This window comes from Meriones unguiculatus, chromosome 14 (assembly GCF_030254825.1).
Source record: "Meriones unguiculatus strain TT.TT164.6M chromosome 14, Bangor_MerUng_6.1, whole genome shotgun sequence".
NCBI classification, from domain to species: domain Eukaryota; kingdom Metazoa; phylum Chordata; class Mammalia; order Rodentia; family Muridae; genus Meriones; species Meriones unguiculatus.
Window position 1 is genome coordinate 68,861,123 of NC_083361.1, and position 24,010 is coordinate 68,885,132.

At 47.5% G+C, this 24,010-nt stretch overlaps 1 protein-coding gene across 2 annotated transcripts in view; it reads right to left on the reverse strand.

Moving 5' to 3' along the window:
• Positions 1-202: 202 nt before the first annotated feature.
• The window catches only part of Iqgap1 (IQ motif containing GTPase activating protein 1), a 94,387-nt gene continuing 70,579 nt past the window's right edge, over positions 203-24,010 (reverse strand). For both annotated transcript variants that reach the window (XM_021663848.2, XM_021663849.2), the window contains 12 exons: positions 20,617-20,757; positions 20,439-20,523; positions 19,135-19,367; positions 18,451-18,583; positions 17,239-17,341; positions 16,384-16,519; positions 15,981-16,068; positions 14,304-14,516; positions 13,545-13,711; positions 10,043-10,165; positions 5,264-5,372; positions 203-2,503 (listed from right to left, as the gene is read on the reverse strand). In XM_021663848.2, coding sequence (XP_021519523.1) covers positions 2,390-2,503; positions 5,264-5,372; positions 10,043-10,165; positions 13,545-13,711; positions 14,304-14,516; positions 15,981-16,068; positions 16,384-16,519; positions 17,239-17,341; positions 18,451-18,583; positions 19,135-19,367; positions 20,439-20,523; positions 20,617-20,757 — 1,645 coding nt within the window. In that variant the 3' untranslated portion in view covers positions 203-2,389. The remainder of the gene's footprint in view (positions 2,504-5,263; positions 5,373-10,042; positions 10,166-13,544; positions 13,712-14,303; positions 14,517-15,980; positions 16,069-16,383; positions 16,520-17,238; positions 17,342-18,450; positions 18,584-19,134; positions 19,368-20,438; positions 20,524-20,616; positions 20,758-24,010) is intronic.

The window sequence follows — 24,010 nt, forward strand, 5'->3', positions numbered from 1 at the left end:
CCCGAGACCTATGTGGTAGGAAGAGAGATCTGACCTCTGACTTCCATTCCCCACAATAAATAAAAGAGACTCTAATGCCAAGGCAGACTTGGATTGCTCTTTTTCAAAAAGGACCACAGGGGAGAGGATTGACTTAATCTTACTCCAGTTAATATCATTTTAACAGGAACTGCAAACAATGAAACCAAGAAAAATAAACACAAACAGGAACAAATGACCTTTTATTTCATATGGGGATACAAAGGCAATTGTGTGTAGCAACCATCTAACCGCCAGTCCAAATTCTTGGGAGGAAGTAAATTCATAGTAAATGTCATGATGGCTGGTCAGAGAGAAGGTCAGAGGAGGAGGAGGGAGCCAAGACAGAGATGATTACAGCTAATAAATAACACAGGCGCTGCACTTCAGTGTGCCAAACTGAGGCTTGCCAGGTGACCTCTGTGCTTCTTAGAGCAGGATTCCACGACAGCCATGAAAATCCTCCAAGGGCATTGGGTGCAGTGTTACTGGGTGTTCAGGGAAGGAGCATCCTTGCAGGTAAATGAGACTTTCTAAGACGCTGTCACCCGTATTCATCACTGTCCTGGAGGTGGAGTTTGTGATGGCATCCTTTTTAAGGAAATATACCTAAAAGCCAGGCACACTGGCTCATGCCTTTAATTCCAGCAATCAGGAGGCAGAGGCAGGCAGATCTCTGTGAGTTTGAGGATAGCCAAGGCTACATTAAGGATCTTGTCTCCTTTGTCTCTCAAAAAAAAAAAAAAAAAGAAGAAGAAGAAAAAGGACTCTCCCTCTCTGAGACTGGGTGGGGCTGTGTAGTCCAGGCTGGCCATAGCAACCCCCTGCCTCAGTCCTGAGATTACAGGTGCGTGCTTCCATGCTAGCCTTAGCATTTTCCTTTAGCGTAAGTTTCTGAAGAACTTATTTTCTGAGAAAACTATGCTCCAAAACACGATGAAAACCAGGGTCACTGTGGTGGCAGAGCCTTCCTCAGCACCGCCTCTACTGTACCTGCTCACTGAGGCCTCCACCATGGCCTGTCCACTGGACATCCTGAAGGACACTTCTCAAGATTTACATTTGTAACAGGGGCATACCACACAACCTGCCACTAGTTAAAATGGCCTTTGATATATATCAGTAAAGTATGCGATGTTAGTTTAGTTTTTATGTTTTATGCAAGAATACTGAACCAAACCTCAAAGCCTTTACCGAGTAAAGGCTTGGTGGCATGATTTACCTAACTTTTGGATAAAGAGGTTTTGTTTGTTTGGTTTTTGTTTTAAGTTTATGACCTTTAGTCCGAGGACGAATTTCCAAATTCAATGTCTGGAGCTGAACTGTGTCAGTCAGAGCGTAAGTCCAGGCTTTTTGGAATGAAAGCATGATGTGGACAGCAGAGAAGAGAGTAGGAAAATGGATCTGAACTTCAAGCATGACATGGGTTGGCTGCTGTTGCTAAAATCCAGCAGAATTATCTTGGCGACTCTGTAGATAAACCCTCATGTACACGATAGAAAAGCTTCAAGAATTCAGATATACAGATAACACAATGAAAAAAACCAACCCTTCTCAGAGTATTCTCAAGCATTATATAAATCTTTAAAATTCCTATCACTCACATTTTAAGAAACAAATTTATACTTCAGTAAGGCACTCTTTGAACACAAATAGTTTTGAAAACAGTTACATTTGGGGCTAGGGTAGGCCATCCCTTTGTGAGAGGGGCTCTCAAGAGGCGGGAGACTCGGCCCACTCTTAGTCTCTGAAGGGCCGGCGACGATTGTGGGGTTCCCCTCGCCAGGAAGGGTTCTACACTAACAGTACTACCCAGATGCAGTGGAGAACCAGAAAGCAGGTGCTTTTTTCCTCCTGAAGCTGCTTCATTTGGACAGAGAATAGTAACTTGGATGAGCTCCGCTTACAAGGCAAGCAGAACAGAAGACACACAGACTCCATCCTCCGACTGCGCTGATGGGCCATCCTCAACCGTGACTCTGATGTGCATGTTTGCTATTGACCTGACAGCTTTCACTTCTCAACAAGAAGCTGAATCCCACCATTCTTATGGCTAAGTAAAACAAACACCCGTTTGCCACCTAGGAGGCTGTAACAGAGAGGGATTCGGTGGGATTCCACTCTTTCCTACATGATGAAAGAAAATGAGGGAAGCAGGGGTTAGACGAAGCCTGACATACGACTTCACTGTGAAAAGAGGGCACTGAATGTCCCGCCAGGGGGAGAGGGCTTAAACATGGGGCTTCAGGAGTGTGAATGCAGACACCGCTGGACCAGGTCTTTGCTTCCAAGGAGTAATGAAAGGATCCTAGAGAGGCAGCCGGGAGGCGTTGCCCTTTTGAATTCTTCTAGGCTGGAAGCCAACGGCCAGTTACTTCCCATAGAACTTCTTATTGAGAAGGAAGATGAGGAGGTTGACGTTCACCTTAGCTCTATCAAATAGCTTCATGACTGCAACCCCCTCGTATTGCAGCTGCAGCAAGTCCTGTTTAAAAAACAAAAACAAGCAGTTTAACCAGCAAATCTGGAACGGAAAAAAAGGAAGGTCCCCGTGAAGGGCTCGGGAGAGGTGAGGCAGGTCTTAGGTGCCAGATGCGCAGTGGGGCAAACAAGACACAAGTTCTCAATGCAGAGCCCTCTACTGCACATCCACCCGGGGCTGCTGGCTGAGGGAGCCTTCAGGCCTACTTGGTCTTAGGGTATCATTTGGTTTATAGTAGAATATTCTAAATACGGGGGAAACGAGTACGTACAGTTAAAATACATACATTTAAACCTTATTTCCAAAGTTACAATGACATTTTCCCATTCTATTTCAGCTGTAGGTTAGAGGTTTTAATACCCAGGGAAAAAAATAAAGACATTTCAACTCATGAGAAAATATGCTAATGGTTGAAAATGAGGATGGCCAGTAATGTCTCAGTACCTATAAGATTCCTTTTTAAAAAAATATTTTTTTGAGAAAGTCTCGTTTGGCACAGGCTGGCCTCAAACTACTGTCTCCATGTCTGGACGATGGGTATGCACCGCCATGCACAGTCTCTACAGCGCTGGGATCAAGCCCAGGCTCTGCCAAACAAGCATTCTGCCAGCACAATCGACTGGACTCCTGTTTTCGAAGACTGAACCCAGGGCCTCTTGTATTTTAAATCTGCAGTCCCAGCAGACCTGACTTCTACTCCACATAAGGAAAGTTTGCTACTGGAAAGGCAAGCGAAACAGGGGGACCGCACGGTCACTGGACCGCGTGGGGTGTGGTTATCCAAACTTTAAAGATGAGCTGCTGAGGCTCTAACAGTTGGGTGGCATGGCCATCAGGAAAGAGATGGCTTTGGGCTGGTCCAGATCCGACACAGGCTGTTTTCTCAGCGCTCTCTACTGTCCTGAAGGCTTATGGCAGCATTGTCGCTGTCCCCACCCCTAAACTGTCGAGAGTGGTGATGAGAAAGCCAGGGTCAAAGGGCATGAAGGGACTGCGGTGTCATGGGGATGGGGACCATGGTGTGTCCTTTTTTGCCTAGCTTAATCCTACTGCCAGGCGCTACGAACCAGACAAGGTTAATGAATCTGAGCACCAATGTATGTGTTTCCTTATCGGACTGGTGGGCCTCCACTCATGTGGAGAAACCAGTGGGATAACGGATTGTGTGTGGTACTTAGCGACAATGTATGAAGAAATCCTTTCACATTTTACTTAATATGCTCTGAGAGATGACTGGTTACTGAGAAGGAAATGAAGATGACTAAGACACACTGTTTTAGGAGTTCACAGTTTTGGGGGTGACAGGGAAATGAGTCAGCTTCGCACTGTCAACAGAGGATGTCTCTCAGGACTGCTGAGGCAGAGGGAAGAGCTACCACTGTGACGATGGGGAAGGCCTGTAGGGGAGGCAATGCGTGTGAGTGCTCACGGTTTGAGGGAGGCAGAAGGCGGGCAGGGAGGAGAGGAAGGGCGGCCAGTTATGTGAGGGGGAGCATCCGGTGCAGAGGTCTGAATGCGTGCCCCCAGACAGGCCCCAGCCTTGCTTGCTGCATCACAGCAGAGCACAGCAGTGTGGGGACAAGACGGGCAGGAGGATGGTTTGGAAGTTGAACATGTGCGAGGCCCTATATTCCATTTGCAGCATTGCAAAAGCAATAAAGCAATCAACAAAACCCCCAAGAGGCCTGTTAGGTGGTACCCACACAAAGCCAGAGGAGTCTGGCCCCTGCTTATGAATCCTCTCGATTTCCTGACTGTTTCTGGCCTTGGATTCTAAAGCTGGCTTTCACTATCTAGTCTGGCCTAGAATACATAATGAAGTCCAGGCTGGCCTCAAACCGAATCCTCCTGCCTCTGCCACCTGAGTGCTGGCGTGCCACCACCCCAACTGGGGAGATGTTTTTAATGTGCAAAGATAGATATTTAGGTAGTTAAGCATGGTGCCACATATCTATCATCCCAGCATTTGGGAGAAATAGGAGGGTCAGGAGTTCAAAGCCAGCTTCAACGATACAGTGGAGCTGAGGCTGCATGAGAGTCCTCCCACTCCCCAAATTGGGCATTTGGGGCTGACACTGAGCTCAGTGGGAAACAGCCTGCTTAGCAAGCCCAGTCCTGAGGGTCAGACTTAAGCACCAGAAAATAAATCAAGACACTTAAAAATTAAAAAAAAAAATAGGGACAATCATGTTATAAAACCAATTTTGAATTTAAAATGTGATTCAGATTTACAACGGTGCAACTTATTCACATGGTTTTAGTAGCACACCTAACAAAGGTAACCGTGTAAAGACAAATGAGAGGAGGAAAAAAAGCTTCAAGTACTGAGCAGCATGTAGTCCCCTACTGCTAACAGTTGTCAGGCACTTCCTTCAAGGCCAGGAAACCAGCCCAGTTCAAGGCACGCTGAGTGAAACTCGGGGTACCATTGTGCTCTAAAGCTCAGACACCTTAGCAAACTCAAGAACACACAGGCCCCGCCCAACTCCCCAAACCCTTGGCTTCTCCCATCAACGAGGCATGGAGCTCTTTGAATACACAAGGCTTTCCTCAAAGGGCCTTCTCTTATCTTTTTCTCCCTCCTCAGAGAGCTTCAGGCCCACCTCAAGAACACACAGGCCCCGCCCAACTCCCCAAACCCTTGGCTTCTCCCATCAACTAGGCACGGAGCTCTTTGAATCCACAAGGCTTTCCTCATAGGACCTTCTCTTATCTTTTTCTCCCACCTCAGAGAGCTTCAGGCCCAGGCCTGTGCACACCCACCTGATAATGCAACATGAAAGTCTCCATCTGAACTCCCATGAACTTGGCTTTCACTTCAAAGTCACCAACTTCTTCTGTTGGAGCGATTTCAAAGATAACATTTTTAAACCTGTTGAAACAAACCACCGTATGTTTGAGCTTCGTGTTTTCAGGTGATGATGCTCTGAGATGAGGGAGGAGGACATTGCTGGTGCCTGGCTCAAAGTACAGGCCCAAAGCCCTCCTGCAGGGCAGGTGCCACAGGCAGGACAGCATACCATGCCCTCTGCTTTGAGCCCTGGAGAGAGAAATGGATACCTCTCCCTGAAGCACTTGCATTCTGTTCCAAAATGACCCATGGAGAGGCCACAATGGGCTGAAATGGTGATACGAGATGGCTCTTCCCCAAAGCCACTGCTGAAAGTCAGTAAGAAAAAGGAGCATGGTGGCGTGCCCAGCCCTCAGAGGCAGAGCCAGGCAGACCTCTGAGTTTCGATGCCAGCCTGGTCTACAGCGTTCCAGGGCAGACAGAGCTACAGTGAGGAATCCTGGGGGTGCAGAGAAAAAGTGGACTGAAGCTGAGGGAGGAGGGTGTTTGAGGATTGGGAAAGGTGAGTGACTAGAGCAGGGGGGTCAGCAAGAAGCAGGGGCTTCAGTCGACAGGGCAAGTGTGCACACTGAAGTATGCCGAGCACACGCAGCCCTCGGCAGAAAGCCCGATAGTACCAGTGACAGGTGGGGTTACGCTGCTCCCCAGGAGGACAAAGTGCACCCCCACGTTTCCAGAGCCCCTGGGAGCTGGTACCCACTACAGAGCGGAGGACCACTAAGGATGCACAGGAGGGCACCGAGGAGATAAAGGAGCGCTCAGAGCCCCTGCTCAGAGTCCGGCTGATTTCAGTTTACTTCACCGAGGCACTTCCTTCCTCCAGATAATTGCTTCGTGCGGTAATTAATTTAAAAGCACTTGGTGAGTCTTCTGGTTTTGATGCCCACAGCAGCAAATGAGAAAGAAGGTTAAGTAAACACAGGGGCACGTGAATAGCAGCGGAAAATAATGACAGAAAGAAGGGACAGAGCAAGGTCAGGCTGCAGAGAGCCAGAACAACCATAACAACAAAACCCAATCACCTATAACAAAATCAGAAAGACAAAGGTCCCAAGTTAAAAAACTGACCAGAGTCAAAAGCAGATGAGCCATACCCAAATCACAACCAAAACAATCCTGCCAAAAACCCAACTCCTCAATCAGAAATCTAAAACACAAACTCTGAAGACACATATGTGTATGCTGAGTGTGCGTGTGTGTGAGCATATGTGCACATGGAGGCCAGAAGAGGGTGTCAAATCCTTGGAGCTGGCAACTGTGAGCTGGCTGGGTGCTGGGAACGGAACTGCAAGAGCACTCAGTGCTCCTAGTCACTGAGCTTCCCTCCAGCGCTTACGGGGTATGGTGGACTATTCATTAATTGCCTCAGTCACCGATGGCAGGGAGCAATGCCACGGGCACTCTCCCATGGGCACTGGCCCTGCTGGAGCCACTGTGGCAGCAGTGTATCAGCATGCTTTGCAACCACTGTGGAAAACAGTACCTACAGCCAAAATGTGAGTTCCCACATGGCCCTCTGCCCCACTTCTGGGCACACACAGGAAGACATGCGAGTAGGCGCGCAGGAGCAGTCAGCACCTGTGTGCCGCAGCACTGCTTACGATGGCCCACGGGCAGAAACAGCGCCTGTCCATCAGTGCACGAGGGACCCAACAAAACGCGGCACACACAGACAATGGAATATCATTCAGCCTTAAAGATGAAGGAAACCCTGTCTTGTGGTCATTATGCTAAGTGAATGAGCAAGCTAGACACAGAAGATAGAAAGTGCATGGCTTCACTTCTGTGAGGTAACGGATGCAGTCAAATGCAAAGGCCATAAAGGGCGTGGTGGCGGCCGGAGGAGGCCGGGTGCAGGGAGACACAGAGAGTGAATCTTGCAAGATGAAAACCTTCCAGTGATGGGCCCATGATGTGAATACTCTGAACTATTGAACCCTTGAAAACAGTTAGTGTGAACTGTATGTCATGTGCTTTTGTAATAGCTTTTAAAAATCACTCTGATTAGAAATTCAATCACAGGCATCTATTACTTTAGAAAGCAGTCATGGCCTAGTGTGGCAGCGCATGCCTGTAATCTGAGCACAGAGAAGGATAAAGGAGCTTGTGAGACACCAACCACTGCAAAACAGAAGCTGGGCATGCTGCTGTGGAGCCCTATCTCTGCAGAGGAGTGAGGTGAAGACCAGCTGAGCCGGGGAACTCAGTATCAGCTGGAGCAGCACAGCCAGGTACCATCTCAAAAAAGATGTGATTTAATGCAAGCATTGGCTGACATGTGTTACCACAATTAATGATAAAATAAAAAGTTTAATATTCTAAACTAGGTCAACAGAGAAAATACGTAGCCATTATAAAAGATTTTTTTAAATAATTTATTTAATTCTTATTTTATGTGCATTAGTGTGAAGGTGTCAGATCCCTTGGAATTTGTGTTACAGACAGTTGTGAGCTGCCATGTGGGTGCTGGGAATTGAACCCAGGTCCTTTGGAAGAACAGACAGTGCTCTTAACCACTGAGCCATCTCTCCAGCCCCAAGATTTTTTTTTTTTTGAGACAGAGTTTCTCTGTGTAGTTCTGGGTGTCCTGGAACTCGTTCTGTAGACCAGGCTAGCCTTGAACTCAAGAGATCTGCCTGCCTCTGCTGTGACTGCTGGGATTAAAGATGTTGCCACTCCACCAGGCTACGTCATCGCCTCGTTAGAGAGAGTTACCAATAAAAGTTAGACCATGACAGCAAACAATATCCTACCTTATGTTTAGAAAGTGAGGTAGACTGCTTAGATACACAGTGGACAGACAGGTCACCTTTTTCTCGATAACAGCATGGAAGGAAGGCTGCTGTTGCCAAGACTTCCCCTCTAGCTTGTGGGTCTCTCTCATGCCTTGCCCTACTTTCAAAGGTCGGTGACACATATGTATTTCTGTATTTCAGAATAAGAAGAGTTAAATTCCTTCTGGAACAGACAAAGGAGAGTCAACAGCCCAAGCTCAGTCTATGCTTTCTAACAGTGTAGGCCAGGGCTGGCAGAGGACAGTGGGTCTGCGACTTGAACTCTTCTGACCCAAGGGAAAAGGAAGCTGTGCTTCCAGAAAGGATGCGGGTGATCCCCATGTGAGACAAAGTGAATGTTTTTCATGGGCATGTGTGGCGGTTTCAATGAGTATGGCTTCCATAGGCTTCCATGTTTGAATGCTTGGTTGCCCAGTTATTGGAACTATTTGAGAAGGATTAGGAGGTGTGGCCTGTTGGAGGAGGTGCACCACCGGCTTTGAGATTTCAGACGAGACAGGGCTCATTCAGGGTGGTATGGGCTTTGAGATTTCAAAAGCTCATGCCAGGCCCAGCCTTGGGTCAGATGTGAGCTCTCGGCTACTGCTCTAGTGCCATGCCTGCTTACCTGCTACCAAACTTCCTGTCAGGACATCCTGGACCAACCCTCTGAAACTAAGGCTTTCTTTTATAGCTGCTGTGCTCATTGTCTTCTGGCACAGCAACAGGAGAGTAACTAAGACAGTACGTCTGGTCGGATGCAGAAAGCGAAAGAGTGGTTTCCTGCCACTAAGAGGTGAGTTAAGATGGGGTGCACACACTCTGGAGTCAACGTGCCCAGAACAGATGTTCCACAAATGAGGAAAAGAAATTTGTTCTCGGGTGGCGAACTCTTAGGGAATAAAGGCACCTATCCTCAAGCCTGATGACCAGAGTTCCGTCCCTGGGACCCATATGGTTGGTAGAAGGAGAGAACCAATTCCTTTAAGTTGACATCTGACCTTCTTGGATATACCACAGTGAATGCGTGTGTGCACATATAATCTAAACAATTTTTTAAATGCATTCTCAGCCAGGAGGTGAGGGTGCACACCTTCAAGCCCAGCACCTGGGAGGTGGAGGCAGGCAGATCTGTATGAGTTAGGGGCCAGCCTGGTCTACAGAGCAGGTGCCAGAAGAGCCAGTGCTGTACAGAGAAACCCTGTTTCAAACCCAACCCCCCACAAAAAAAATCCCCAAAAGTGTAACTTTGTTTATAAAACATAGCTCTACACATTAAAAAGCATTTATATACAAATGCATAAAATAGATAAAAGAGTCACCTAGAAAAAGAAATACGGACAAAAAGATGTGTTGAAATCAAAATTAAAAACAGTTCTTAAACAAAGCTAAAACGGAAACATGGGAGGAAATGGCTCTGCAGGTAAAGTACCCACTACCCAAGCATGAGGACCTCAGTTCAGATGCCCAACATCCATGTAAACATCTGGGCACATCAGTGCATGGCTGCAACCTCAGCACTGGGGTGGGGGTGAGGGTGAGGGACACAGGCAGATTCCCAGGGTTTTGCTAGCCATCGTAGCAGAACTGAGGAGCTCCGCTCAGTGAAAGACCATGCCTCAGAAAGTAAGCTGGAGAGTGAAGAGGACGGGACACCTGACACTGGACTCCATGTTCACACACGCGCACCCCCCCACACACATGCGCACACACTCTGTACTGGCTGTGGGCCTACTTCTTTCCATGCACAGGTACCAACACATACATGTGCACATATAAGATGGAGCGTGAAGAGGAGGAGGACACCCCATGCTATACCCTTGCCTCCATGTTCACACCCACACACACAGAGACATACACCCACATGCCCTGCCCCTCCCCATAAAAAAAATAACAACACAAAAAGGAAACACTTACTGATTTGCTTGGAGGTCCTCAATTTCCAGAAGAACCCCCTTTTCATGTAGTCTTGCTGCTGTGTATTTCAGAGAAATCTTTTTGCTTTTCTTGCCTTTCATCTCCCTAGGCTTTTTGGAGACCCTGTAAAAGGTGAAAGCCACATTATGACACTGCCTTTCAGGATGTATCTACTACAAGCCTTAAGCATCATGGAAATGAGGACAGAAACACACACACACACCGCAAATCTAAAATGGCAGACAAATGTGAGCAATCCTAGCAACGGGCAACATCGCTACCTCGCTTCCACCTTTATTTTAAATTATGCTGGGGAACAAGGCCACAAATGTAAGAGCATGTGTGCTTCCATGTCATCTGTGGAACCAAGCGCCAAATAAGCCTATGTGAGGGGCAGGCAGATGGCTCAGAGGGTCAGAGCACTTGTTGCCCAAGCTGAAAGACCAAGTTTGATTTCCAGAGCACAGGTAACAAGCTGGATACAGTGGTATGTACCAGTGACCACAGCACTCTCAGTGAGAGGGGGTGGAGCCAGGCAGACTGCGTCACACACTTGCTGGCCAGCCAATACGGAGTGAACAGAGCCGTAACAAAGACCCTGCCTCCACAAGGTGGACGACCTTTGATTCCCAGCAGCAGTCCTCTGACCGCCACACCTGTGCTGTGATTCAAGCACGTATGTAACATATACATGCACACAAGCCCAGAGGTAAACATTAAAAACAAAAATAAACACTGTTGAGGTGGAGGCAAGAGGATCAGGTGCTCAAGGCCAGCCTTGGCTGTATGGTGAGTTCCCCAGCCTAGTGAACTGCCTGAGACTCCCTGCAAAAAAACTCAATAAGTAAAATTTAATTAAAGTAATTTTTAAGGCCAGGTGGTGGTGGCACAAGCTTTTAATCCCAGCACCTGGGAGGCAGAGGCAGGTTAATCTCTATGAGTTCAAGGCCAGCCTGATCTACGGAATGAATTCCAGGATAGCCAGGGCAAACCCAGAGAAACCCTGTCTTGAAAAATTCAAAACAAACAAAATAGGAATAATGATGATGATGATAATTTTAAAAGTCATTGTAACTCAAAAAATAAACAATTTTTTTGTTTGTTTGTTTTTGTTTTTGTTTTTCAACACAGGATTTCTCTGTAACAGCCCTTGGTTGTCCCTGAACTCTCTTTGTAGACCAGGCTGGCTTCAACCTCTCAAGAGATCCTCCTGCCTCTACCTCCCAAGTGCTGAGATTAAAGGCATGCATCACCATACCCAGCAACAAGAAACATTTCTTTAAAAGATACATGCATTCTTGCAAATATAAAATACAAATAAAACGTCACCATGAAATAATAATAAAGTCCCTGTAAACCCTGAGTCTTGTTGGAAAAAGACGTGATCACATATACAACTTTCAAAAGCTCAAGCAGGCATAGCAATTGGAGAGGATGGAAGTTAAGGAAAAAGAAACCTGTTAATGGTCTATCAGGGAAAGTAAAGATGGAAATGCTAAGAAAAGTAACCATGGGAAGAAGAAGGCGGATACCATCCAGGGATCCTGGCCTCAGAGGGGTGTCAGGAGGGTGGGCAGGCTGATGGGGGCCAGGCTCATGGCAGAAGTGGGAATGTGGATGGTCCTTAGGAAAGGCAACTGAAAACAGCCTATGACAGTTGCTCAGAATTTCTACCCATCCACCCATTTCACTTCTAGGAGTTTACTCAGGAAACACAGACATTTTAAGAGGCTGATGCAGACATTTAAGCAAAAATGTTAGATTTATTTATTGTATGTGTATGAGTGCTTTGCCTGCCTGTATGCAAGTGTGGGACCTGGGTAGGCACTGGATTCCCTGAGACTTGAGTTATAGACAAGCCTGGGACTCCACCCGGGTGCTGAGAATTGAGCCCAGATGGACCTGAAAAGCAGCCACTCAGTGGTTAAAAATGCTTTTAACCACTGTGCTATCTTTCCAACTTCATCCATCAGTTTTTTTTTTAAAGAATAATTTTTATTTATTTATGTATGTATGTCTACTGTATGTAATATCTGTGGAGGCCAAAAGGGTCTATTGCTGGAGCTGGAGTTACAGACAGCTATGAGCTGCCAGATATGGGTGCTGGGAGCCAAATTCCAATCCTCCAGAAGAGCATCAAAGGCTCTTAACCACTGAGTCATCTCTCTCGCCCCACAGAATGTTATAACGGTAAACAACTAGAAACGAATGTTCATCCACAGATAACTGAGTAACAGAGCATTGTATCTATCTCACACCACAGTATGCAGCCATTCAAAGTGAAGACCTAGCTGTGTCTGCCTACAAGGCCTAGAAATGTCACCATGGCAACGAGGATAGCAAGCCACTAGGTCTCAGTTTCCAAATGAAACTAGGGTGGCTTGCATCACTCTTGGCCTGGGTAGAGCAAACTACAAATTAAACCTGACACGCCATATGTCAGAAAGCCAGGGGGCACACAAAAACTGACAGGGACATGCCAGAAGGGCACAAGCGTTGGCTCCCCCAGGTGGGCTAGGGGACCATCTCTCATCCAGGGAGGATGAGCATGGGTGAGCTGGAGAGCTAGCGTGTAGGAAGCGCAACTGAAACCCTAGAGCATCCGTGGGGAGGGCTCATGGGTATCCCGTTCCTCAACCTCCCTGAGACTTGAAATTTCTAAAAAGAAAGGGTTGGGAGTTTGCAGTTTCTTCTGTAAAACTGGCAGGCTCGGGTTTGTGGCCAGCACAGGAAAGCTCACCCTGGAGCCTGTGGTCCAGCCTGCAGGCATCAGGAAGCTAAAAGGTTTATAAAGTGCTTAGGAGGTTGGTCAGATTACAGACAGGCCACACAGATGCTGGGACTACAGGTGCATGCCATCACCCTTGGGAGACTTGGAAGCCAAGTTAGTTGGTGCCCTCCCATGACTCTAGACCAAACTAATGCTGTAGAACAAGAAGTGCTTGGGAATAAGCAGCCCGGGGGCCGCTCCCACCTCCCCGCATCACGCTAGCAAATGGAGCCGGGCAATTACGCAGACATCAGAAGCAAAATAAACAACTAATGCAGTGCACAGGTCCTAAGTGCTGTAGTTAAATGTTCAATGTCTGCCAGGCGTGGTGGCACACATCGTTAGTCCCAGCACTTGGGGGATAGAGGCAGGCAGATATGAGTTCGAGGCTAGCCTGGTCTACATATCGAGTTCTGACCTGTCAGGTAGACAGTGAGATCCTATCTTAAAAAACTAAAAAGAAAGAAAAGAAAAATTTAGTTATCAAGCCAGCAATATGGCTCGGCAAGTACAAGCATTTGCTTCAAGAGCCTGCAAGCCATGGTAGACAGACCCAACCCCTGCGTCATGCATCACCCTTTGGCCTCTACACACACACACCCTCCCACCCCACAGCACCAACAGTAAATGTAATGAAAAATTCAAACACTTCCTTCATTATCACTCCAGAAGCTGTTTCTTCTTGCCATCCCTCAAATTCTTGCCGCGGAATAATCAAGAACAAAGACTCACTTGCCCTTGCTGGCCAAGTTATCCAAGCAGGTTTTGATATAGCTCTTGTAGTAATCCACCTGCTCTCCGTAAAAGGTGGCCTTGGAGTTCAGAGCCGCGTACGTCTGCTGCAGCTTTACCAACTCGGCTTTCCTCCTCTGCCTGTATCTCCGCTGATTCCGGATATCCTGAGACACAACCATGAAGATGAGGAAAATGATGACAGGCATCTGAGCCTCTTGGGCCGTCAATGTTCATGAACGCTACCCCCCAGCTGGGCTGAACTCCAGTGTGCCGGCTGTTAACAGTGGCGACCTCTGTTCTCCACCTGAAGGACACTCAGGCCTCCTTGGCTCATATCCTAAAGCAACGGGGAAGCGTGAGCTCTGATTTTTGGGCTTTAGACTTTACTTATAAAGCTGGTCTAAACTTCATAAGCACTCTGTCCTGAGAAGGGAACAAGAAGGAACCAAGTTCCTTGGCACCAGCAGCGTTACCTCAGTGAAATTAGACTGAGCCCTGGGTTGGGGTGAGTCACACAGACCAATTCAATCACCACCAGCTTTATATATTATGAAAAAGGTCCAAATGGTTCTTTAAGGGCAATGAAAAACTCAGACACCAGAAGCTCTAGTGAAGGCTGTCTCCCCGTTAATTTAGACCATACTAAATAGCCTCCTCAGGGGCGTGAGGTCCTGGTGTGAGGTCAGAGACTGTTTCTCAGAACTCCTGAAGCAGCTGTAAGCAAGGCCAGGCCACCACTGTTCAAGCACGCTATACCTTGGCAATGTCATTGATGAGCTCCTGGTATCTGTTCTTTGGGTCCACTGTCCCAAGCTCCGTTAGCTTCTTCAGGCCAGTCTGGATCTTCTCCTTCTTCTCCTGGAGACTGAGGTTGTTATCCTCCTTCATGGGTTTTGACTTTTTCATCTTGTCAGGGGTCTTGGCATCCCGGATAGCGCGTCTCTGCATGGCCCTCTGATGTTCAGCTTCCTACAGACGGGATAAAAATTAAAACTCCGTAAGTTCACCACAGGAGCCCTAAACTTGGCATATCTGCACTCGGAAGCAGAGTTCTCAAAGTCTGCTGCAGAATTCCCTCCCTCTACCAAATGCTAGACAAAGCGCATGAAGAGAGACCTCTCATCCCACCTATAAAGTACATCTGTGAATCCAGAGGCTTGCCTTCCTTGACACTACGAATAGTCAGGAGACTAGATTCTAAGCTACGAAATCCTCTATCTTTCCCTAGCTTATTTTAGGATGTTGAAGAAGCCATTGTTCTTTTATTCAGAAATGTGCCTCAACATAACTATACAAATTAATGCTCAGTAAACCCTTGCTAATTCCTCCCAACGCGCGGCTTGAGCTGAAGCAGGCTCCCGCCGCCCTCTGCTCGCAAGCAGCTGCAAACACTGGTCCCCAAAACAAGGATCCCTTCCGCCTTCACCTTAGGAGGCCCAGTGGATTCTTCTTTAACAACTTCAACTCTGGAGTTCTAGATAATTCAATCCTTGGCCTTGTTTTTCTCAGAACTGCCCACCCCCTCATCTTCACCCTGATTCATAGTCTGATCTCACTGTGTTCCTCTCTCCCTGGGCCCACTGTTCCCTTGGGCTCTCTTGTTTTCTATCACACCAGAATCCTCCTGGTCTTTAAGTGTGGCTTGGGCTCTTCATCATGAGTTCTTGACACACTGTTCCTCACTGACCTCCACATCGAAATCTGTGTTGTTGGTTGGTTGGTTGTTTTTGAGGTAGAATCCCACTGTGTAGACCAGCCTTGAACTCACAGAGATCTTTGCTGGGATCAAAGCCATGCCCACCACAGCTGTCAACTTCCAGCATTTTTGTAATCAATACTCTAGTTCATGTCCAATGAGCTTATGGTTTCAGATGTATGTATCACAGTTTTTCTAACTGGAATTTAAGTTTGGAGCCACACTCTACACTTGTATACGTACAACCAAGGTCCCTCATCCAATTACATCGATAAGACAGTCATTAAATTACTAGACAGAAGCCGGGCGCTATGGCACACACCTTTAGTCCCAGCGCTGAAGGGGGAAGCAGATTTCTGTGAGTTCAAGGTCAGCCTGGTCTACAGAGTGAGTTCCAGGACAGCCAGGGCTACATAGGGAAACTCTATCTCAAAAAACAAACAAACAAAAATTCTGCCCCAGATTAAATCCTCATTCACTCTCTATTCTGTCCCTCTCCTTCCTGCCCATTTCTCTTTTCTGTCTAAGGGAAAGGGAGGTTCATGCCCTAAGAACACCTGGATTCAGGAGTCACCAACCTTCCCACACAGATGAGCCCTAATTATTACTGTCCTGAATTAGACCCATGCGCATCCTAGGCCAATACCTTCCCTATCTCCTCTGCCCCATCCAGAAATGCATTTACCATAGAAGAGCTTATTCTGTTAGGAAGATGAGCATGAAACCTCCATCTGTACCTGTTCACTGGTGGCTGGGGTTTCTAGGATTTCAGTCAAGGTCTCTCCTGGCTGGAACCGGATGACATCCACAATTAAACGTTTTGTGCTGCAACGAGATGGGAAGGTGTTTCAACACAGCTGGACACTCGTCACTGGATCTAAGCAGCGGCTGAAGCACCATCACCACCACAGATGCCTTTCCATGGCAGCAGTTACTGCACAAGGAACAGGGAACTCCAACAGAGGGGTTCAGGGGACTGTTCCCAAGACCGTAACTGTATAATATTAGCAGAGTAAGTCCTGAGCCAATCACAGTACAGAGGGATGAGAACTATGATGGGCAGGAGGCCAGGAAGGATGTTCCAGGTAAGACCCAGCAAATCGGGTTCCAAGACCCTTCCTTCTCCCTTTTAACACTCACTTCAGCAAGATGGTTCGAGCATCCATCTCTGCATTCTCATCTCCAGGCACATCAAACTTGTTGGCCAGTGTGAGAGAGACTTCTGTCTTAGCCAGCGCCTCCTTATTGGAGTCATTCAGACTGCCGCAACTTTCTCCTGCAGTTTTGGGAGCGCAGAAAGAGTCAATGTAATAAAAAGACACTATACTAATACAATAATACGAATAATATATTACAAATAAATAATACAATAAATATAATTCAGGCCCAATATGACTCTTGATAAACCAACATATGAAGCACAGACTTTACTGAGGGGTAAAAGAAAATATGCCAAATGGTTAAGGAAGAGTCCATAATACAGTAACTTCATTTAACACACATGTCAACATGTGTGAAAACTCATTTTGCTGGGCATGGTGGCTTACACCTTGAATCCCAGCCCTCAGGAGACTGAGACAGGTAGAACTCTGGGAGTTCGAAGCCAACCTGGTCTTTTAGTGAGTTCCAGGCCAGACAGGAGTACAAAGTGAGACACGCCTCCCCGACTCCCCACCCTCTCTCAAAAAAGTTTCAACAATGTAACACTGAACTTCTCTCTCAAAACAGCCTTTCCTTTAGAAGACATACTTTCTGATTACATATGCTAATTTTTGCCTTTGACAAAAATTGTTTTTTGTATTTGACAGTATCTTTCACTGGACTCAGCTCCTCTAGATGAAGTCTACACTGGTTTTTTTTCCCACGTGTGTCAAGAATTTGGTACAGTGCAAAATCAGAGACACATGACAATAGTCCTCTGACACGTTCTCATGACAATAGCCCTCTGACACGTTCTCCTCGACGCTCTTCAATGGCTAATGTTGAGAATGTTACCTATAAGGGACTCGATGGTGGGCACCTCCCCAAGGTCGTCCAGCAGTTCGTGGATGGGGTCATTGTGCTCTGGAGCAATGGCGTCTTGATGGTCCAACAGGAGCTGCAAAGAATGAGGGATTGATTCCGCTTACACCCTCAAGCCTCTATCCCCACCGGCAAGGCCTAACAGGGATCTGCACAAAAGAGGACCAAACTGCCGCATCCAAAGGACAAACCAGCTACCCTAGCAAGCAGCGCAAGGGGCCGAGCAGCAGCCGGGACTTCACAGACAGCATACACTGCGAAATACCAGGAGAGCCTGGCCTGGCCCCTCCACCTCCTCCTGACCCTGAGAGATTCAAATGCTCCCTGGCTAAGACTAAATTCATTCACTAACACCAATACAGCAACATACTGAAAGCTGGACATAGCTTGCTTTGTTGTTGTTTTGTCTGTTTGTTTTGTTTTCCTGCAATGAGTTTTAAACTCTGCCAACATACAGTATCTTTTTATTCAGAAAAAAAGCATCCAGACCTAAGCTGTCGTCATTCTTAGTGCCACTCAGTAAAGCCTCATGCATGCTTCTACCCCAGGTAAAGTCTTCAGTGAGGATAGAGCCTGAAATTCCATCACATTTTACATATGTCATCACATATGTAATTCTTGATCTACATGTCCCCAAAGGGAGAAGAAAACTGTGTTTGAGAATCCCTATAAACAGGGAGCTTCCAAACGAAAAAAAAAAAAAAAAACCCACAGCCACAGAGAAAGAAGCCGGTGCTCTCGGTCATGTGAGAGGAGTTGGGACAAATGGCTGGTATAAAGGAGGGCATTTTATTAAGCCACTAAGTCTGTGCTCCCAGAGCACTTTTTGGAGTCCATTCCTAGGGTTCTAGGTCACGTGGCTGGCAAACTTTTCCATGCCAGCATGGACATACTGAGGCAGGCAGCTTGGGAATAATTTTCAGAGCAGCAGGTACTTGGGTTGTGAAGCAGGATGGGGGTGCCGCCCAGAGGCGGAGTGCCCAGCTTGCACTGGGTCCTGGATTTGATTCCCCACACCATCAAGGAGCAGCAACAGCAAAGGAACAGAAAAAAAAAACAAGGCCCTGTAGTGTCAGCTGAGATCACGGCAAAGGGAGACACCCGGCCGGGTGGGTGCAGAAGCAGGTGCCAGGGAAAGTAATCAAGGGCAGTGGGAGGAAATGAGGCACTTAAGAGGCCACTTACAGTGTGGGTGTTGATGATTTCGCCGATGGAAATGTAGATGACCGGCTTGGTGAGGGTGACTAGGTCAGAGTACTCATCCACGTTAAATTTATCCTGCAGCTCCGGGACGTCGCAAGCAGTTTGGAAAAACCGTCTGAAAGTAAGCACCAGCAGGTGGCATTGGCACGGCAGCCGTAGAAAGGACCCTCAGACCCTTCCAGCACTGTGTTCAGACACAAGCCAGCCCCGACAATGGGATCCTAGAAGAGGCTGCACGCTCGCTGCTCACGTCTGCTTGGCAGCCTGGGGACGCTCAGCCTCCAGCAGGCTGTACTTCACCCACTCAACCGCAACCTAAAATGGCTCTCAAATGCCTGCGTGTTTTACCTCTAAGAAACCGCCCCAGGGACTCCATTCAAAAGGAAGCATTAATTTCCAAATAGCAAAAGCCCTCTGCAGTTCTTCTCGATTAGAGTGAGCACGAGCTTAATGCACCCACACTCTTTCTGCATCAAGCACTGGCCACTGCACGTGGAGATCTTCCGGATGCATGCCTCCACTTCTGGAGGCCTTGAGCCTTTCACACACATCCTGCATCTCAGCATGTGGGGAAGGGAAGGGGGACATCTAATCTAACCTTGCCTTTCTACTCAGATGAAAGCACGCCCACAGGCTCTCCCGAGAAGCATCCACTCCGCCCCTTACCTGAATTTCTGGTAGGACTGAGAGAGATACTCGTTAATGATGCTTAAGTGGGCGTTATCTCCCAGAAACATCTTGTTGGATGCTGCGTGCTGGAGCATCTTTGCAATGGAGCCCAGATTCCTGCGCTGGTCAGTGGTGAGCTGGCCCCCTGCTGACAGGTCGATGATGTCAAAGGCATCAGGAGCGACGATAGCTGGGTTCATATAGCGGTAGTAAAGCAAGTTACCGATGATCTGAAACAGAAGCACAGGCATTAAAGGCCACAGCGCTGAGGACGGCATATGTGCTGTTGCTAGCAATGAAAATGAGAAAGTGCAGTCCTGTGAGGAAAAGGTAAACAAACAAACAAACAAAAAAACCAAAAAAACACACACTGACATGCACACATGCACAGACACTTCCCTTCAAGACCTAAAACTCAAAATAAAGTTTTGGGGGTATAGGGAGAATAAGAGAACGGAAAACTACTGCCAGAGATGAATGAAAGAATAGACTTGGAACGCGTAAGCGGCACTTAAGGTGTGTGAGCCAACACTTGAGGACGTCTTTTGTTTGCACGTTACAGTAGCAGCTAAGGCTGCTGTCGTCCACCTGCGGTTTTGGTTTTTGTAGGCAGACTTTATGAAGCTATGGAGCTCAGCGGGAGAAAAGCCTTAAAACGCCCTACGGAGCACACTGCCATCTGCCCACCCCCACCATCCACATGCTGCAGACTGCCAAGGCCACGCTCATGCCTCCGTAACGAGATTCGCTCAACACACATAGCTTCCACAGGAGAACTCAAGGACAATCATGGCATCTCCCCTAGAGTTCCAGAAAAAAAGAAAATTAATTCACCTGAACAGAAAGTCTAGAACCGAGGCCTCACTGTAGGAAAGCACAGAACTAGGAGAGAGAAGAGAAAAGCGTTCAGATTAAAAAAATAAAAAAAATAAAAAATAAATAGAAGGGAGCACAGCCGAGTAAGAAGAGCCAGCGGCAAAGACTTAGGAGCACTCCTGCTTGCTGCTATTCGCCTGGCCACCAGGAGAGGGAGCAACGCTTCAGAGAAAAGAGGACTCAGGACAAAATGCAACTTGCTCTACTTCAAGTGCACATTGCACGCCTTTCAAAACGAATGGGCACTATCTGATGAGAAGGGCCTTCATCTTCTATTTACAGCTGCTTCTGGTGCTCACAGTCAAGGACCAGCAGCACTGGAATATGTGCCCAGGCACTTCCTGCCGGACTACGGTCAGGAGGTTTCTAAGCTGCCTCTACCGTCTGTAACCAGGGCCGGAACCCGGCAGCTCTCCGGTTCTTACCTTCAGCAGCTCGTCCTCACCAGCATCAGGGAACTTCTCGTGGAGCGAATCCTTCAGCACTTTGGCAATGAAGCGCATCCCGTAACTGTGGGGTGGACAGAAGAGAGCAAGGTCAGGCCGCAGAGCGCACCAGCATGCCAGGCTTTATTTGGAGTCACAGCGGACGGATGGCACTCACGGGATTTTGTCTACAGAGCTGATGATAGCTGAGAGGAACTTGTCTGTCACGGCCCTCATGTTCCTGATGGAGTTGTCTAGCCTTGTCTTCACTTCTTCATGAGACAAGGCTTGCTCAGGGGTCACATCATAGGGCAGCTTGCTGAGAAAACAGAAATGACCCCCAGCAATGTTAGACCAACACTCAGGAATAGTTCCAGGCAGGAAATTCGTCTTTTATAAATAGAAAGACCCAGAAAGTTTAGCTAACTTATGCTCCTCTGCACAGAGCTGGTAAAAGCTGGGCTAGAATGTGAATTTGGGTTTCCAACTGTGAAGTGGATGCCTTGTGTCATGTGTCAGACAAACTGATAAGCACTTAGCAACAAAAAAGTACGGAAGGCATTGTACCTTCTCTTGAGTCTCTCACAGCATCATGGGCATACCGCATGGCTGGAAGTTAGTTCAGTGATACAGCACTCGCCTAGCACCCCCACTGCCCTGCGTTAATCCCAGCAATGAGGGAAAACAATGCTTATAAACAGTGAGCTGGTCAGAGGTGCTGCAGGCCTCGGGGGGACAGTCTGTTCAGACTGGAGAAAGGAAGGAAGGCTCCCAATCCCAAGCACAGACATCTCAGCTCAAGAAAAAGGAGGTGAGGGGTTTCCAGGAGCTAGGTCAGGGACCAGGCCCTGGAGGATCCTATATACACCACGTCTGGACTTGGCTTGGAAGCCAGAAGTAGCCACCAGAAGTTAAAAGTTCTGGAGCTTCGCAATGCCTCAGCAGGTTGAGTGTTGTTATGCAAGCCTGGGACCTAAGTTCCATCCCCAGAATCCACAGAAAGGTGGACAGAGAAAACCAACTTCACAAAGTGATCCTCTGACCTCCATGTGTCCCTCCCCGCCATATACACACACATACACACACACACTTTTATATGAAGTTCTACATTTTGAGGAGAGAGGTTGGCCTTGTGGTGAGGAGGCAAGGTTCCTCACCGTAAGGAATAAATTAAAGATGAACAGACAGATACAGATAGAGGTGTGGAAACCAGTGTCCAGCTTGACCCAGAGATGATGAGTATGAACAAAGACGCAGATGCAACAACAGTGGAGGCTGTAAGACCCACGGGCATGTTTTATCCAACCGGGACAGGCTGAGGTAGTTTATTCCCACTCGGGATGGCTACCCTTACACCTCAGGAGCTCAGATCCAGTCTGCAGTCCCTGGTCCGGCCTTGGAAAGTGAAGGAGGGAAGGAAGAAGATCTGCTGGGTATCAGGTTTATCTGTAGTCCCCTTCCTATTGTGTGGCTGTTCCTGCACTGTCACTGGGGGGGGCAGGGGGTGTTAGCTGAAAGGGCGGCATGTTTACAGTACACAGTGACCTGGGACCTGGGACGCTAGAGGAGACAGTCAGACACAGGAACTGAATCACTGAGTTAGGAAGACGAGGCTGGCGTGAGAGCTGTGGGTGGAGGCCAGTCGGCACACTGTTTGTCCAGCACACACCGAGCCCTGGGTTCAATGCCCAACACCACATAAACCAGACCCTCTTAGTGAGTGCATGCTTGGGAGGTAGACGTGGGAGGACAGAGAGTTCAAAGTCGTCCTCAGCTATATAGTGAATTTAAGGCCAGCCTGGAATACACAAGGACTTATCCAGAAGAGTGGGGGAGGGGGAAGAAGACTGACTGACTAGTGTGAGAACAGAAGATGTGCTGGGACATGGCCTACATTTAACAAGAAGGAAACGAAGACAAGGAGTTGAAAGACCGAAGAAATGTAGGTTCTGGTATTTTCAAGGTTAAAAAAAAAAAGCAATGGTTATCTTAGACTATCCAAGTGATCCGGAAATATAAACCAGGTGTGCTAAGGAGATATACAGGGGAGAGAAGGGCAACCAGGGAGGCAGAGATTCAGTCACAGGGCCACCAGTCAAGCAGGGCCAAAGGCCACCAGAGATTGAAGGAGCCAAGGAACAGATGGTCCTTGCTGACACCCTGATTTGAGCCCAGTGATTTATACTTCCAGAATTTTGATAGATTAATTCCATCTCCTTCGGTTACCAGAGTGTGGCGAGTTGGTTATAGTCACCATGGTAAACAGACAACTGTCACCGCCTGCTGAATGATATCCAGTACAGAATTTGTAATGGACAACAAAACACCGTGGGTTTAATCTGTAAGCTGTCTGTTGTCTCTTTTAGACAGTAACATTCACTGCAACCTTACAGGTTTATTTTTAAAAAGCAGTGGTGCTGGGAAGTATGACAAAGCAGAACATTGCCTGCTATATACAAGGGCCTGGGTTTGAGCCTCAGCATTGCACAAAAGTTAACAAATAAAACAAAAAAAGTAACAAGTGAAAAAATTGAAACCGCAATGACCAGAAGTTGCAGTCAAAGTAAAAAATACTGAGAAAGGAACTTTTTTTTCTGGGTTGTCCAGAACAGGGTTTTTCTGTGTAGCCCTGGCTGCCCTAGAACTAGCTTTGTAGACCAGGCTGGCATTGAACTCAGAGATCCAGCTGCCTCTGCCTCCTGAGTGCTGGGATTAAAGGTGTGAGCCACTGCAGCCAGGCTTGAGGAGAGGAGCTTTTTAAGACTATGGAGATGATACTTCTCTTTACGTGGCGACAAGGTCTGAGTCTGTCCTGTTGGGTAAAGGGAAGTAGAAGGGAAAAGGCTGGAGGCCCATGACGCCTACCTGCTGGGTAGCCTCCCACACCTCACAGGCACTGCAACTAAAAAACATTCAATTTCCATTTCAGGAAAATCAGGAGACACAAGTTTCTTACAGACACCAATGAGAAAAAACACTTAACTGGCCAGTAGAATTCCAATTTGTAAATGACCTGCTCATTGATCACTGAACGAAATAAGTTAGTGGCCTTGCTCATGGGGCTTCTATCTAAGAATGGCCTGGCTGACAGGCCAAATTACCCAGACAAAGAGAGAGTAGAGGCAGGTGGTAGAGCAGAGAGATGAGCTGAGTGGTTCAATTCCCAGCACAAGAAGAAAAAAAGAAGAGACAAGGAAAGTTTTCATGATGTCCAGAAAAGGTTGAAATCCAGGCAACAGACTTACAAAACGCTAAAATCAATGGTGTGCCTTAATGACACAGAAGACTTTGTGACTGGTCTACAAGTGACATGTTTTTTGGTTTGGTTTGCTTGTGGGGTCTCACTCTGTAGCTAGCTCTGAATACCTGCCTCATCCTCCACGGTGCTGGCTTTCCATGGCTGAGCCACCATGGCTGGCTTGCGGGCTGAATGGCAATGGTGTGAAAAGCTATTCCACTAAGCACCAATGAGCTTCCTGCCAACTAACCCGCCCCAGACAAAAACCAGAGACCAAGTACGCAGCACAGCCCTCTGAGCTCCCTGCCCCCAAGCACTGTCCAAATCTGACTGA